Source organism: Pleurodeles waltl, chromosome 3_1, assembly GCF_031143425.1.
Source record: "Pleurodeles waltl isolate 20211129_DDA chromosome 3_1, aPleWal1.hap1.20221129, whole genome shotgun sequence".
NCBI classification, from domain to species: Eukaryota; Metazoa; Chordata; class Amphibia; order Caudata; family Salamandridae; genus Pleurodeles; species Pleurodeles waltl.
The window spans coordinates 326,424,006-326,439,321 of record NC_090440.1 but is presented as its reverse complement, the minus strand read 5'-3'; the positions used below and the strand labels follow the sequence as shown (position 1 = coordinate 326,439,321).

General features: G+C 40.8%; 1 protein-coding gene across 2 annotated transcripts in view; it reads left to right on the top strand.

The window, feature by feature from the left end:
- Positions 1 to 15,316, top strand: part of DMXL2 (Dmx like 2) — a 1,615,381-nt gene that overhangs the window by 167,792 nt on the left and 1,432,273 nt on the right. For both annotated transcript variants that reach the window (XM_069222485.1, XM_069222484.1), the window contains exons 8-9: positions 4,689 to 4,872; positions 5,104 to 5,278. In XM_069222485.1, coding sequence (XP_069078586.1) covers positions 4,689 to 4,872; positions 5,104 to 5,278 — 359 coding nt within the window. The remainder of the gene's footprint in view (positions 1 to 4,688; positions 4,873 to 5,103; positions 5,279 to 15,316) is intronic.

Genomic DNA, 15,316 nt, shown 5'->3' with positions numbered 1-15,316 from the left:
TCTCAAGTAAGTTAAATGTGCCAATTTGGCATGAGCCAATGCTACTATGTTTTAGAGAGAGAGAGAGAGTGCACTTTAGCACTGGTTAGCAGTGGTAAATTGTGCAGAGTCCTAAAGCCAGCAAAAACGAAGTCGGCAAAAACATGAGGGAATGAAGACAAAAAGTTTGGGGAAAAACACACCAATTATGTTAGGTCACTCAATACCAAAATATCAATTTCAGCAGTAGCAATGTATGGTATTGCGTTCATTAGTGCTGCTAATGTTTCTGAGTAAGTAGTAGTATAGTTAAGTCCAGGTGTTTCTAACAGAGTGGCAGAGGAGCAAATCCATGTGGATAGACATTAAGGGCCAGATGTATCAAGGGATTTTACCCATTCTGTGCCTATGGGAAAAAGCTTTCGTACATATGGCCCTAAACAATTAATTGTGGTGTCTGCTCCTTGAGGTTTGGTGAAGAGTGCCAGAAGGGCCACCCAGGTGATAGTGCTTTTTGCCGCTACCTGTAGTATATGTCGTGGTCCAGCTACCTAGGAGGGGCAAAAGTGCAACTCATGTGACTATTCCTGCAGCTGTATTGTATCTTTTGGGAGCAGCCCAATATTTATACTAGTGCAGCGGAGTACATTTTATAGTATTGGCACTGTTTAACAAACCTGTTCATCAAATCAATTTTCAGTTGTATGCAAGCAGACTTATTCAAGCATGTTCACATCAAATGCAATTTCATCATGCTATTTGTACCATGGCATATCCTCACTGTCTTCCTTAGTTTCAGGATGATTTCACAGGTTGTGTTTTTTTGTTGAAAGATAGTTAAAGAACGTATCCACTTGCATGAACATGCAATCCTACTGAAGCGAGTTATGGTGCCATAACGTATGTTCAACTGTGAATCCATTTGTCAGTCTTGGGAGGGATTGTGCAATATCTGATGGTTGCCGGGGGCATTGCGAGATACATTAGTTCTAGCAGTTACTGTCAAAAGTCAACCCAGAGCAGTTCCGTCCTTCGTTGTTTATCTTCTCACTCTACCAGAGTGATGGTTAGCAGTTATTCACCATTTCTTTCTCTTGGTAAGAGCCAGGTCTTCAAAGCCTTAATTATTTTCTCTCCTTGAAGAACATTCAGTAGTTTACCTGCTTCCACGTAGAACAATGCCCTACTAATGTGCTTATTCGTAAAAGGACGGATGGTCAGCAGTAGTGGCCCTCTGGAGCAGACTTCCTTTCTATAATAATATTTTTGCCTGCTTGTTAGGGTGGTCTTTTGCAGTGAATGGCCTATAAATGATGCACAAGGTGTCGTATTAGGTCACCAATTAAGTGCTTACAAATCTTGTGAAACATGCTCCTGCATGTGTAGTAATTGTACTATAACTGATGTCTGTGCCAGTATTGCAAAACATGATGAAGGGTGTGCATTGTGTTAATGCTGATGCTAACTTGCTAAGATCAATTCAAGCATCTAGAGTATTGACGAATTTTCCGATTCAGATGACATCTAATGTGTTTATTTAAGAATGTGGTTGTTAAACCTAGCAATGAAAGTAAAACGGCATTCTCACCTTCGTCCTCTCTTAGAATTCAAGCTTAATATTGCTCACAGGTTTCCACTCTCTAAGGGTCAGAAGACACTTTAGAGTCTCTGGGATTGTATGCATCTCCCCTTGTTTACAGTCATTGATGTTGCCAGAACCCTGTTGTGCTTTACAGTGTTGCCAGTATTTTTTTAAATGCTCTGCTGCTGAGGTCTTTACTATAGAAATATCAGAGAAGACAGATTATTGTGCGGAAACTGTGCCTGCTGGTACATTTTGTAAGTTTTGCATATAGTTGTGCCTTCTCTGCCCTTACTGAGGAGTTTCTACATATGCACGTATATATTTTAGTAGTAAATGCGGGAGTGGCACAGGGGAGTGGGTATGAAAAGGGACTAATTAACAATTACAGGGATGGGTTTAGGGAGTTGTAAGAGGTATTTTGGAAAGATTGTCATCCACCCACACGAGTAAGCGAATTGCATTACTGTTGGTTGTAGACATTTAACTTATACTTTTGTAGTAAGATTACACTCAAGTTTGTGAATACCGAAAGTAGTAAACTTACTACAAAGTATAAATGTACTCAAAAGTGTAATTTAGTTTTGTGATTCAGCCCAGTATGTTCTTATCGTCGACGCAGTAACTTATTCAAAAGGTGTTCTGTTTGTCAAAAGATTGCATTGATATTGGGCTTCTCTTTCTCTTTTTTTTTTTTTTTTTACATAAAGCAATTTAAATGTTTCTATTTCTACTCTACCACACTCGCCTAGGAGTAGTCCATTAATGTGAAGGATAAGACCGTTACAAGGAATTATTGGCACAATTAAATCTTGTCATCCTTTCCATTAGCAAGGTGGTCTAACTGAACCTTATTTGCAACTTTCAGCGATACTCTGGCGATTCCCTCGCTGGTGGTTTTATGAGAAGACACATTTGTCTAGTAGTCCTATAATTTAGCATCGGCCCTAACACAGAGATGTACATGTTTATTCCAATGAATCATAAAAGTGTATATGGAGAGAAAAGAGTGAAGTGTTATTGGGGTGTTTAGGTGATACAGAAGGAAGAACACACAATTACTTTTTCGAAAAACGTTGGTAGAAAAGAACCAGAATTTTAAACAATTACTGCTTCATAAACGGACAATATAAATATCAGTTTGTGGGATATTAATATTTATATGGAGGAGTATGTTTGTGTATGTTCATCTGATTGTGTTTATCGTCTTTTTGATGTGTGGCAGGTCAGGCTGTGTGCAGCACAATTAATTTTAAGTATGTCTTCATAGATCAGCTGCCTGCTCAGTATTTTTTCTAAATCTTCAATATGTACATGGAGTGGGCTTTGCCTCTGTCCCCCAGATGTATTAAATTGCTCTCTTAGCTCATGCTGTTGGCTGTTAGGTGCATCTTCCTGCCTCCTGTGGAGTGCTTTTACTGTAGTGAACGACGGACTAGTTTGCATCTTGAAAGTACACACATTAACTTGTTTATTTCATTATGCAATTGTAAACAGAAAGCATTTTTGTTTTAATTTTCTAAATGCTGCAGGCTTTGTAAAATATTTAAACCGGGGCTCAGGGGGACTGCTCGGCTTTAGTAATGCCCGTTTTTAGGGTCGAGGCTTCAATACCATTCTCTAGTGCATGTGTATCGCTTGCGAGACGCTGTAGTAGTTACAAAAGGGCTTGGAGACCTCCTGTCCCTTACCATTTGTTGCCTTGTGTGGCACTCTTCTTTATTCTTTACTCTTCTTTACAGCTTCGTAGCACAGCCCAGTGAGTGAAGTGTATACGCAGTGCCAAGTATTGACAGAACTTTCACTATCTAGTTATGGAAAAGTACAATCAGGGCTCACAGATAGTTCAGTAATAGACAAGTACAGACATTGTCCATGATTGTAGTGGACACCTTCTGCCTTAGGAGTAAAGAGTAGACGCACTTCACATTAACTAAAGTGTAACCCCCAAGCCCCAGTGCCAAAGGTGTACAGGAGTTACCATTGACATAGTGTACGTGCAGTGCTTTGTGATTGTGGCGTATGTGCACTGCTCTGTGAATGTTGTAGTCACTCTCGGCCTATTCAAATATAACATCCTTAAATATAGTTTGCCATATTTTAGAAAATCAATTTCATTCTGCAGTGTATAATTGGTCGGTGAATTTTGAAACCACAATAATATATTTTACAAATCTGCTGATTAAAATGACATCAGAGAACCTAAAACATAACAAGCATTGGCAAAGCCAGTAGGTCTCGCCTGTGTGAGAGCTATTCATTTTTCCAAGGTCTTTTAGCCATGTTGTGGAGCAGCATGGCTAAAAGTTATTAGAGAAACAATATGAGCCCTTGTTTAACCTTGTTGCGTTATAGCACTATTTTTTTTTATAACTTATGGAGCGCTTTAAAAAAAAAAAAAAATTCAGCCCCACTGCACGGCAGTCATGCTGCTCTACAACATGGCTAAAAGATTTCGGTAAAGCCAATAGCTCTTACATAGACCAGACCTACTGGCTTTGCCAATACCTGTTACAAAGTTTTATATTTTTTAGGGTCAAGCCTGTGATAGCATGTGCTAGCACATGCGTCTCGCTTTCAAGACACTGTTGTAGTTCGAAAAGGGCTTGGTGCTCGTTTGTCGCTCACCATTTGTTGGCTTGTGTGGCACTCTTTTTATTACAGCCTCGTAATTCGTCCACTTCAGGCCTGGCATCATTTCCGGTCCACTACTGGAGTGCAGGGACAGAGCACGGATTGATTTAACTCAGTGCGTGTCCGTTGCACACCACACAATTCCACCCCAAACAATTCCACACCTAACAATTCCAATACAACCCAAAGAATTCCACTCCACACCATATACATCCACTGCACTCCAAACCAAAACACATAGGTAAAAGACATTGTAATTTAAATCGCCAATAGCCCGAACACTCGCAAATGTGAGGCCCATTGCATTGCAAATTCTTGTTAATACTTGCGTGGTAGGTCTGTCTAGTTTATCTATCAGCCAATCTATACAGAAGTAGAAAGCATCCGATTTTTATTTTTTAAAATAAAACCTACATTATTTCTGCCATTATTTGTGTACTCTTTTACATTGTTCAACAATTTTGTTTAATAAAAATATGTTATTCATCTTCAGGGGTTCAGTGTGCAATGTATTGCTTACCTCATGCCAAGACTGCATCTGTCGTTTGTGGGCGGAGACGTTATTACCAGAAGATAGCCTTTTTGGAGCTCACATTTCCGAAGAATGTACTGCAAGTATAAGCAGCAGCCTGCCATGTGCCCAAAGGCAAAAAGACAACATGCAACATGCACTGGAGGTATTAGGATTGTATTAATGCAAGTACTGAAAACGTTACTCACCACGTGCAGCTTTGCTTGTATACTTTGCTTGAAATCGAATTGATATTCCCCATTGTATTTTCATCATGAGCACAAGTAAAATGGATGAATTTTAATTAATTTAATGAGATTACCGTAGTAAATGCCATGCATTTCTGAGGACTTGATTCTCTTACTTATTTTTCTTTTTGTTTCTTAAATAACTGCAGACACTTAACAATTTGAAGAGTTTGAAAAGAGCCCAAAGAAGATCTTCAGTTCTTGCAGCTCCCACAGAAATGGCACCTAGTCAAGAAGACGCGCTTGATGTGCAACGCTCTGTTTCTCACCATGCCAATTCCCTGTGTCACTTTCATATAGCAGCATGCATCAACCCAACCACAGGTCAGATACTCAGAAACATGCACAGTATGCTAACTTCATGTCCTTCTCTGCTTCTCCAGCTAATTTGTAACGTCAGTGCAATGGGATTAATGTTAAACAATATATGCAGGTTTAGAAACGATGAACCTTTTAAAACAAATACGCAAACCAGTGTGCTGAAGATGATCATTTCACGCAATGGTGGCTAGATGCCGCCATACAGAGAGCGAGTGGTGAGGGTAATGGAGAAACACAGGCAAATTAGAGAAAAACCTTGAGAGACCTAGTTGGAAATTAGTAATATACACAGGCATGGTGGGATGTTGTGAGGAGGACAAACCAGGGGTAGAAATAGGGAGGATGAAGGACCGGACAGTAGGGAAAGGTACAAAAAAAAAAGGTGGTTGAGAAATAAAAAAAATAAAAAAAATTTAAAAAAAAAGGCATAGTTGCGTTCGGTCTGAATGGTACTACTGTAGGTGTCCTAAGCGTGTGAAGCATTATTCAACATTATAAGGATATCTCCCACAGAACGTCTTTTGCCATGGTGCCCAACTAAAGGGAACAAACCGGTTGTCCCTTCCATCACATTTTTTTCTAACTACTCCTCAGATGAGCTTGGATCTGTATGATTTGCCATGCCCCCCGTTGCTTAATGGCCGAACATGCTGTGGTATTTTGTACCTGACAAAGACTGTGGTAGAAAAAGGGAAGAACGGTACGGAGGACATCCTCGTGAGATTGTAGAAGAAGAGGAGGGATTTTAGAGCAAAATGGAGGACTTGAACTGGTAAAATAGGGAAAGGCGTATTTAGAAAGAGAAAGAAATGGGAAACGCTAGAACATATGTAACATGCACGTGCAAACTGAAATGAGTCAATGGAGACCGACCAACAATGCCAGTTGCTAGGCAAAATGGGTAGGTCTTTAAGTTGTTACCAGTGATAATCCCGGAGTGCACATTTTTGGTTTCTTTGTTGTCACATTGGAGTCGGAACTTTATATTGAACCGAACCTAGAAATCCTCAGTGATACCTGTGCTTCAATTATTCCAGTCGTTCCCACATGTCCTAGTGCCATAATTTCTAGGCTCTGCTCTTTCTCACTGATGATGTTGTTCTTCAATTCTGAGCCGAGTGAAAAGCAGCATTAAACATACCTTTAAAGCCAATCAGCAGTCTGTGATTTCGATTCACAGCCCCTGACTGAGTCCCCATTTGTTTACTTGTACCTTGGTATGTTTTGACATTGGATTTGTGTAGAGCTGACTTCTTGAAGAGGAGACGCACAGCTTCATAATATCAGGCTATGTGCTCCGTGTGTGTGTATGTGTATGAAAGCACATGAGTCAGAGTTAAACCAGAATGCATGGCACGCTGTTAGGAAAAACAAAAAATAAATCTTGATCGCTGCAGGACTGTGATGTGCCAGAGTGTCGAAGTGCTTTCTAACATCTGATCCTAAGCCACCACCCATTATTTACGGTGTGCCCTCCCCACCAAGATACAGGGCCATGTCTGGCATAACAGAACACACCACTGGTTCTGATGGGCAAATTGTGGCCATTATTGTGATTGCATTGTATTCCTAGTAGAATGCTGGTCCTGACATAATGCTTGTAATTCTTTAAAAAAAATATATATTTTTATTGGCATTTCGTAAAGTACAATAGCAAGTGAGACGCAGATACGATTATAATTTGTGATCACAGGAGTTACAGAAACAATATTGACGGGTTCACTTTGTTGCGTCATGACACTTTGTAATTAGAGCAGCCACGTAGTAAAAGAACATGTGAATTCACTTAACTGTAACAACCGCCTCAACCCTCCACTGCATCTTTCAATCCATTCAGGTTAATCCATCATCTACCTTCGTTTCCTCAGTCTCTCCCAAGGGTATATATTATCTGCCAAACCTCCACATACAACTGTTTTAAGAATGACACACCACATGAGCCTACTACAGCTTGTGTGCCAAGAGCAATCCTGTATTTTCTCTCTGGTCCCTCGTAGGGGCCTAGTACCACTAGAGTCATTTAGTGCTTGTATCATGGCTCCCCAGGATATCAGATCTTCTACCAGTTTCATCTCGTCTTAATTTTCTCATATGCATCTCCTCCGCTCCCGCCCATTCCAGCATATCACGTTGCCAGTTCGATACAAGGGGAGTAGCAGACTCAGCCATCTAATTGCAGTATGTCTCTTATCTAGGACCAGATCAAGTATTAAGAATTTTCTACTTAATTTCTTCTTTCCCATATCGGGGATAAGGCCCACTAGGCATTTGACACAAATTGCAAAGTGTATTTCTGCATGGTATGAACCCCGACTGATCCACATAGGCCAGCCTTAGAAGATATGTTAGCCGACGCACCGCCAGGACGTGACTGAGTATTTTTTGATCTGCTTTCAACATTAAAGGCCAATTACGACCTTGGGAGAGGGGATTACTCCTTCACAAATGTGACGGATATCCTGCATGCCGTATTACAAGTTCCATTACATCCTATGGAACTTGTACCACGGGGGAAGGGATATCTGTCACATTTGTGTAGGAGTAATCCCTGCCACCAAGGTTGTAAACCGGCTGTGAAGATGGCTTGGTACTTTATGTACTGTAGGAGAGCCTGTACTGGAATGTGATGAGGTGTGATGAGGGAGATGGGTTCTGAAATGGAATGTGGAGGGGTTGAGAGAGAAGGGAAGGAAAAGGGAGACGGAAGGAGCTGTGCTGGAGATGCTGTATATTACTTATGAAATAAAGAAGTGAAATGAAACTAATTGAGAGATTCATCTTTACATTGGCGACGAGGAGCCGTGCAGGAGACGGGTTGAATTGAACATCTCCACTCTTGGAAGCAACTACAGCTCGAAAAATCATATATTCGACAGAGAGGAAAAGATACAAAAAGAGAAAAGAAAAACCTACAAAGTTCTTTTGGTGAGCACAATTATAATTATTGTCCAAGCTCTATCGCGTGTTAACATTCCTCAAGAAAACAACAATAATCTTTAGTTTATCTTGGCGCAAAACAGACTGCCTGTAGTAACGAACTGTGTTTAATTTTAAAAGAAAACGAGCAGACGCGCGAGGTGTATGCGCGTTATACTCTGCCCTTGGAAGAGACTCTGCCTCGAGCAGAACGCGCGAGGTGTATGCGCGTGATTCACTTAGTCCTTTGAACAGACGCTGCTGCGAGCAGAACGCGCGAGGTGTATGCGCGAGAAGAATCTATTTATAAACACTGCATTACGGCAGATCATTAACCAGCTTACTGCCGTTAGCTGGGAATTAACGCGGCATCTAAAATATAAATAATAATAATAAAAAAAAAAAAAACAAGAACCTGCATTGGCAATTCACGACGTACTCTGCTCCTGTCCAGCAAAAGCGAAGAAGGACTGGGTAAAGGTTAAGTAGTGAAAGGAAAGAAAGACTTTAAAAAGGAGCAGGAAAAAGCAATGTGAATGGAAAAAGAGTGAAGAAGTACAAGTATTAAAATACATACTATATAACACATTTTAAAGTGGAACATTGAGGAGAAGGACACTGCATATGATATAAAAAAAAAAAAAAAAAAAAAAAAAAAAAAAAAAAAAAAAAAAAAAAAAAATTAAGCTATGGGTGATCAAAGTATGTCCTCGCCACCACCCTTTTTAGCAACTCCTGGGGAACCACCTATTCCGTGGAAACAGTGGAAAAAGATGTTCTCTACCTACTTACTGGCAATTGGAGGAGATCGCTACAGTCCTATCAGAAGACAGGCAATTCTTCTTCATCATTTGGGTATAGAAGGAAGAAGAATATATGAGGACCTACCTGAGGTTTCATTAGGTATGGGGGATGGACAACCCTCCAATCTATTTGAGATGTCTTTGCAAATGCTAGATTTACAATTTACACCTAAGACTAATTTGGTTCTAGAGCGTCATAAATTTTTCTCGAGGATACAGAATGCTGATGAAGATATAGCATCGTATGTAGCAACCTTACGTGGACTTGCCCTATCTTGCCGTTTCGAACAGTTATCGGATTCCCTAATAAGAGATCAGATAGTAAGGTGTGCTTATAATAAAAAAATAAGGGAGAAGTTATTAATGAAAGATCCGAATCTCGAGGAAGCGATTCAAGTTGCTAAAAGAATGGAGCACACAGCTGTATGGCTACTGGAAATGGATGATTCAAATAAGGAAGGGAAACAAAATGTTATCAGTGAGATAAAGAATAGGAGCAAATTCACAATTAGTGAAGAGAAGAAAAAATCAACAAGGAATTGGGAAGACCCAAGTCGGGGAAAGTTTGATTCAAGGGAAGTAAAATGCTATCGGTGCGGAGCGCCCGGACACATTGCATCGAGCAAAATGTGTGCTGCAAGAAATGCAATATGTCGCAATTGCGGGAAAAGAGGGCATTTTGCCAAAGTCTGTAAATTCAAAAAAAATGAAGGTAGTGGTCACACGATTCAAGATGTTCAGGATGTGTGTGGAAACTTGGAAGAAATAATTCTAACTGTGGAAGGAAACCCCATTGATCTAGCTTCTAACGAGGAAACCATGGGAGTAGAAGATTCAACACTCAGGATTGATCTTGAAAGTACAAGTGTCTTGAAGAAACCTCATGCTCAGGTGTTACTGAACAACCTGCCAGTTAATCTGTTGGTAGATTCTGGGAGTCTATTTACCCTTGTTTCAAAAAACACTTATGAGAAATTGTGTGTTAACACTGGAAATGAGAATTTGTTGGAACCAGATATAAAAGCTGTGGGATATGCTGGGAAGAGAATAGAAATGATAGGCATGATTTGGATGACAATTGTTTTCAAAGGGAGAGCAGTTAAAGGAAGGATATATATTACGGACTTTGGAACTAATTTATTGGGCTGGCGTCATCAGAAAGATTTGGGAATAATTCTGAACCCTAATGCTAAGGAACCTGTAATGATTTTGGAAAAAGAAAGAATTGGTGAAGTAAAAGACTCTCCTCATCCCTTGATCCAAAAGCATCCACAGGTCTTTTCTCCAAGATTAGGTATCTTGAAAGACTTTTCTCACAAGATTGTGCTAAAAAGAGATGCTAAACCTGTAGTCCACAAGGTTCGAGGGATACCTAATTTGATGAAGGAACCTTTGAGAAATGAGTTGGATAGGTTGTTGCAAGACGGTATCATTGAGCCAATAGAGTCTTCAGAATGGCTGGCTCCGATCGTTGTAGCGCCCAAGGAGGGAGGGAGGATTCGTCTATGCATCGATCTTAGAGATTTAAATAAGAGTATCTGGGTGGATAGGCAACCTTTGCCAAATATTTCACAGATGTTATCCATAAAAGGCAAAGGGTGTATTTTTAGTGTGTTGGATATGTCCTCAGCATATCATCAGATTAATCTACATGAAGAGTCTAGGCATTTGACGTCCTTTGTGACGCCTTTGGGGGCATTTCGCTACAAGAGGATGCCTTTTGGATTAGCTTCTGCCTCAGCTGTTTTTCAGAGGCTAATGGAAGTGATTTTTGGAGACATGAACAAAGTGTTATGCTTTCAAGATGACATTTTAATTGTAGGTGATAATGAAAGAGAGCATAACCTCTTATTTGAAGAAGTAATGTCCAGACTGGAGAAGAGAGGTCTGACCATTAAAGAGGAAAAATGTCAGATTGGAAAATCTGAAGTGACTTATTTGGGACATACTGTTGATAGGAATGGTATTAGGCCTAAGAAGAGCATAGTGACTGCAATCGAGAAAGCGCCTGAGCCAACTAACAAAGATGAATTAAGATCTTTCTTGGGTCTTGCGGAATACTGCGCCAAGTTCATAAGAAATTTTACAGAGATTGTAGAACCTTTAAGGGGATTGATGAAAAAGGGAGTAACATATGAGTGGAATGAGGATTGCAAATGTGCCTTTGAATATGTGAAGAGGAGTATATTGAGTGCTCCCACTTTAGGTGTTTTTGATATAACAGCAAAAACGTATGTAACTTCGGATGCGAGCAATGTGGGAGTGGGAGCAGTTTTAACTCAAGTAAAGGATGGTAATGAGTACGTTGTAGGTTTTGCTTCAAGACGATTGCAGGGTGCGGAATTATCATATTCAGTAATTGAAAGAGAGGCTTTAGCTTGTTGCTGGGGAATCAATCATTTTAGGTTTTACTTATGGGGAGTGCCTTTTAAACTAAAAACTGACCATAAGCCTTTGATCTATATTTTCAAGGGCGGGCGTGGTTTGGAAGGGAATGTAACACCTCGAATTTCGAGGTGGCTATTATCTGTGATGGAGTATAATTTTGAGGTGGAGTTTGTAAGAGGTGATAGGAATGTGGTGGCAGATTATTTGTCAAGAATGCCTGTGATTGTGGATGAAATTGTAGGAGAAGGAGTTGAGAATTTTGTCGGTACTATTTTAGGTGAACTGGCCTTAAGCGAGAGCGAGTGGGATGAGGCTAAAGTGAACGATTCTGTCATGTGTAGGGTGGAAAGTAAAATAATTAATGGATGGGCGCATGAGGACGAACGTGGTAGCGATGTGTCATGTTACTTTAGGATTAAGGATCAACTGAGTGTACTGGAGGGAAGGTTGTATAGGAAAAATCAAATTGTTCCCCCTGAGGGTGTAAGGAAGCACATTATTGATATAACTCACCAGGGCCATTTAGGACGAGGTGTAATGAAAAGGAAAATAAGACAATTGTTCTGGTGGCCTGGAGTAGATAAACAGGTGGAAGAGACAGTGAAGAATTGTGTGCCTTGTAGGAATAGTGATAAGACAAAAGTCCTAAGGCAAACTCCTTTAGCCCCTGTAAGATTTCCAGAAAGACCTTGGGAAAAGCTAGCTGTGGATTTCATTGGTCCTGTATCCAGGTTGGGTACTAGGAACAGGTTCATTATTGTGCTAGTAGACTACCACTCAAAATGGTTTGTGGTCAAAATTGTTGACCAAGTGAATACTGCTAGGGTCATAGAATTCTTTGAAGAAGTTTTCTTAGAGGAAGGGATACCAAAAACTATTGTATCTGACAATGGTGTACAATTGGTGTCACATGAAATGGTGGAATATTTGAGGAAGATGAGTATAAATCATGAAAGAGTTGCCCTCTTTCGACCACAGGCCAACGGCTTGGTTGAGAGGGTGAATCGCGTGATAATGGACAATATTCAGTTGTCTTTAGCCAATCATCTCTCTTGGAGAAAAGAATTATGTAAGATGATGTGGACGTATCGCACAACTCCACATTCAGTTACTGGGGTGGCACCATTTGTAGCTCTTAAGGGGAGAATGCCTGGAGTGAAAGAATGCCCAGTGTGGTTAAAGACTGAAAGGAATGTAAGAGTAGACAGGGAGGCAATGAAAGAAAGAGTAGAGGAGATGCAGAGGAAAAATACCCAACAGTACAACAAAAGAATGGGTGTGAAGTATTTTCACATAAATAAAGGGGATTGGGTAGTGAGAAGGAGAGGTGGAACAATTGTGAAGGGAGACAGCAAGTACTCTGCTCCTCAATTGGTGAGGGAAGTCAAAAGAAATGTAATAATTTTAGAGGATGGTTCATCCTGGAGTATGGGAAGTGTGTGCAAAATTCAGCGTTAAAATATAGAATTTCTGAATTAATTTGTTGAACTCGTATGTGATCTAGGACTAATAGTTTTGTCTGATCTTTCATGTTTTATCGTACCTACTCTTGTTCTTTGTTTTGTTATTTTGTTATATAATATATAAGGGGGAGAAGTGTGAAGATGGCTTGGTACTTTATGTACTGTAGGAGAGCCTGTACTGGAATGTGATGAGGTGTGATGAGGGAGATGGGTTCTGAAATGGAATGTGGAGGGGTTGAGAGAGAAGGGAAGGAAAAGGGAGACGGAAGGAGCTGTGCTGGAGATGCTGTATATTACTTATGAAATAAAGAAGTGAAATGAAACTAATTGAGAGATTCATCTTTACACCGGCCCTAAAACTGGGCAGTAGGAAGTAGCATCCAAAGGGTCTTTCCCTGGTTTGGGCACCAAAACCAGAAGGGAATCCCTCACAGAATCAGGGAACACTCCTCTTTCAAAGGCCTCCAGAAAGACAGTCAACAGCTTGTTTGCCAGAGCCCCAGGAAAGGTGTTATATAGCTCAGCAGGAAGTCTGTCCCATCCCGCCCGAAGCCTTATTAGTCTTAAGGGAGTCCGTTACCCAGAGGATCTGCCGTTTAGTCAGTGGGGCATCCAAGACATCATGCTCCACATCATTGAGCTATGACAGCGGCAGCACAGCAATATAGTTAATGATCGAGGGCATATTAGCCGTCTGGAACGGCTAAACACATTATTTATGGATTGTTGAGTGTAGGCTTTACATCCTGCCTTATCTCTAACGGACCAAATTACCTCTCTGTGGTTCTAATTTTTTATCAGTCTAGCCTGCATACGCCCTGCTGTGGTCTTCCATGTGCAGGCTCCTGTAGGAGAGCTGTACATGTTTCAATAATTTTTACCATACAGTATGGCTACTCTGCCTAGCTCTACCTCACTCCTTCATGACCACCGAAGTAGTCGTGGAGTTGCGTCCAGTTTAGTCGGTTTCTCCTCCTGTATCAACAGCTCCCTCTCTAATGTTTGAAGTATGCCTGTAGAAGTAGCCATACACACTCCTCTAAACACCATCACATCCCACTCCATAGCTTTTTGCGGAGTACTACCCCCAGTTTAATGCATAGTAGTCAGTTAAGGCGTCTGCTAGCACCCCTGCGAAGACAGGGTCTGTAGGGCCTCCCATCTCATTCGCTATAGTGGTACCCGTGGTAGTGGTCCAGCCAGAAAGTACATGATCAGAAGAGCAGAGTGATCCGATAACTCTCTGGCCAAATATACCGAGTCAGTCACTTGATGTGCAGCATCCAGCTGTATAAGAAAGTAATCTAATCTGCTGTAGGTGCCAGCCTCGGGAGTACAGTAGGAGTTTGCAAGCATCCGTGGATATTGGATCCACCATATTTCTACCAGCCCTACGCCGTCGTCTGCTTGAGTTCTTCCTTCATATTCAGTTTAGTGCCTCAATTTGGAAAGGACCTATCCTTCTCCCCATCCATCATCCTGCAGTGCTGACAGTACCGTCTCAAAGTAATCATCACTGTTTACATTAGGTGCATAAACATTAATGCGACAAACTTCATGGGGGTCTAGGGTGCCAGTCAAGATTACATACCTACCCTCGGGATCTACCCAGACATGATGCATCCAAAAAGGAAATCCAGGGGCCACCTATATAAGGACAGCCCATGCAAATCTTTAATAGGAAGTGGCGTATGCCTGGCGTCTACATTTGTTTCCATAGGCAACTAATGCAATCCCCCCATAATTGTGCTTCATGCAATAATGAAACTGCAACACTGTACCATTTTAAATACAGTGCTGGTAATTCTTGCTCTATCATGAGCATTCATGGCATGACGGTGCGCACTATGGTATAATGCTAGCCATCAGATAATGGTGATAATTATTAGCATTGTGGGGATAGGTGTACTAAGCCTTTGCAGAATCAGTCTGTTAGCAAATGCAAAAATGTCTTTTTTGATGTACGAAGCCCAAATTATGATTCGGAAACCTGTTACCGACTAACAATTTGGGTTTGCTAATCTGTATTTGAAAGAGGTGTGTTTGGGGCATCCCTTCCAAATACCAATTCGCTTTGGTATGTACTAATGTTTTACGACCAAAATGTGGTTGCAAAACATTTGCACTTTACTCCCAAATCAAAGTCGGTGCTAACTCATTCACAAACGGGATGGGATCCTCAAGGGATCCCCTTCCATTTGTGAATAGTTGAAAAAAGTATTAAAGCAGCAGGCAATGGCCCAAGGGATCACTGTCCACTGTTAAAAAAAAAAACATGAAATGTCAGAGTTTCATTTTTGTTGTAAACACATCCAGTTTTCCCTTAAGGAAAATGCGGTGATTTAAAAAAACAAACAAAAAAAAAGTTTGCTTTATTCAAAAGCAGTCACAGACATGGTGGCCTGCTGAGCCCAGCAGTCCACAATCCCTGTGATGACAGTGAATCGTAGTAGGTTACAAAGTGCGTCCTA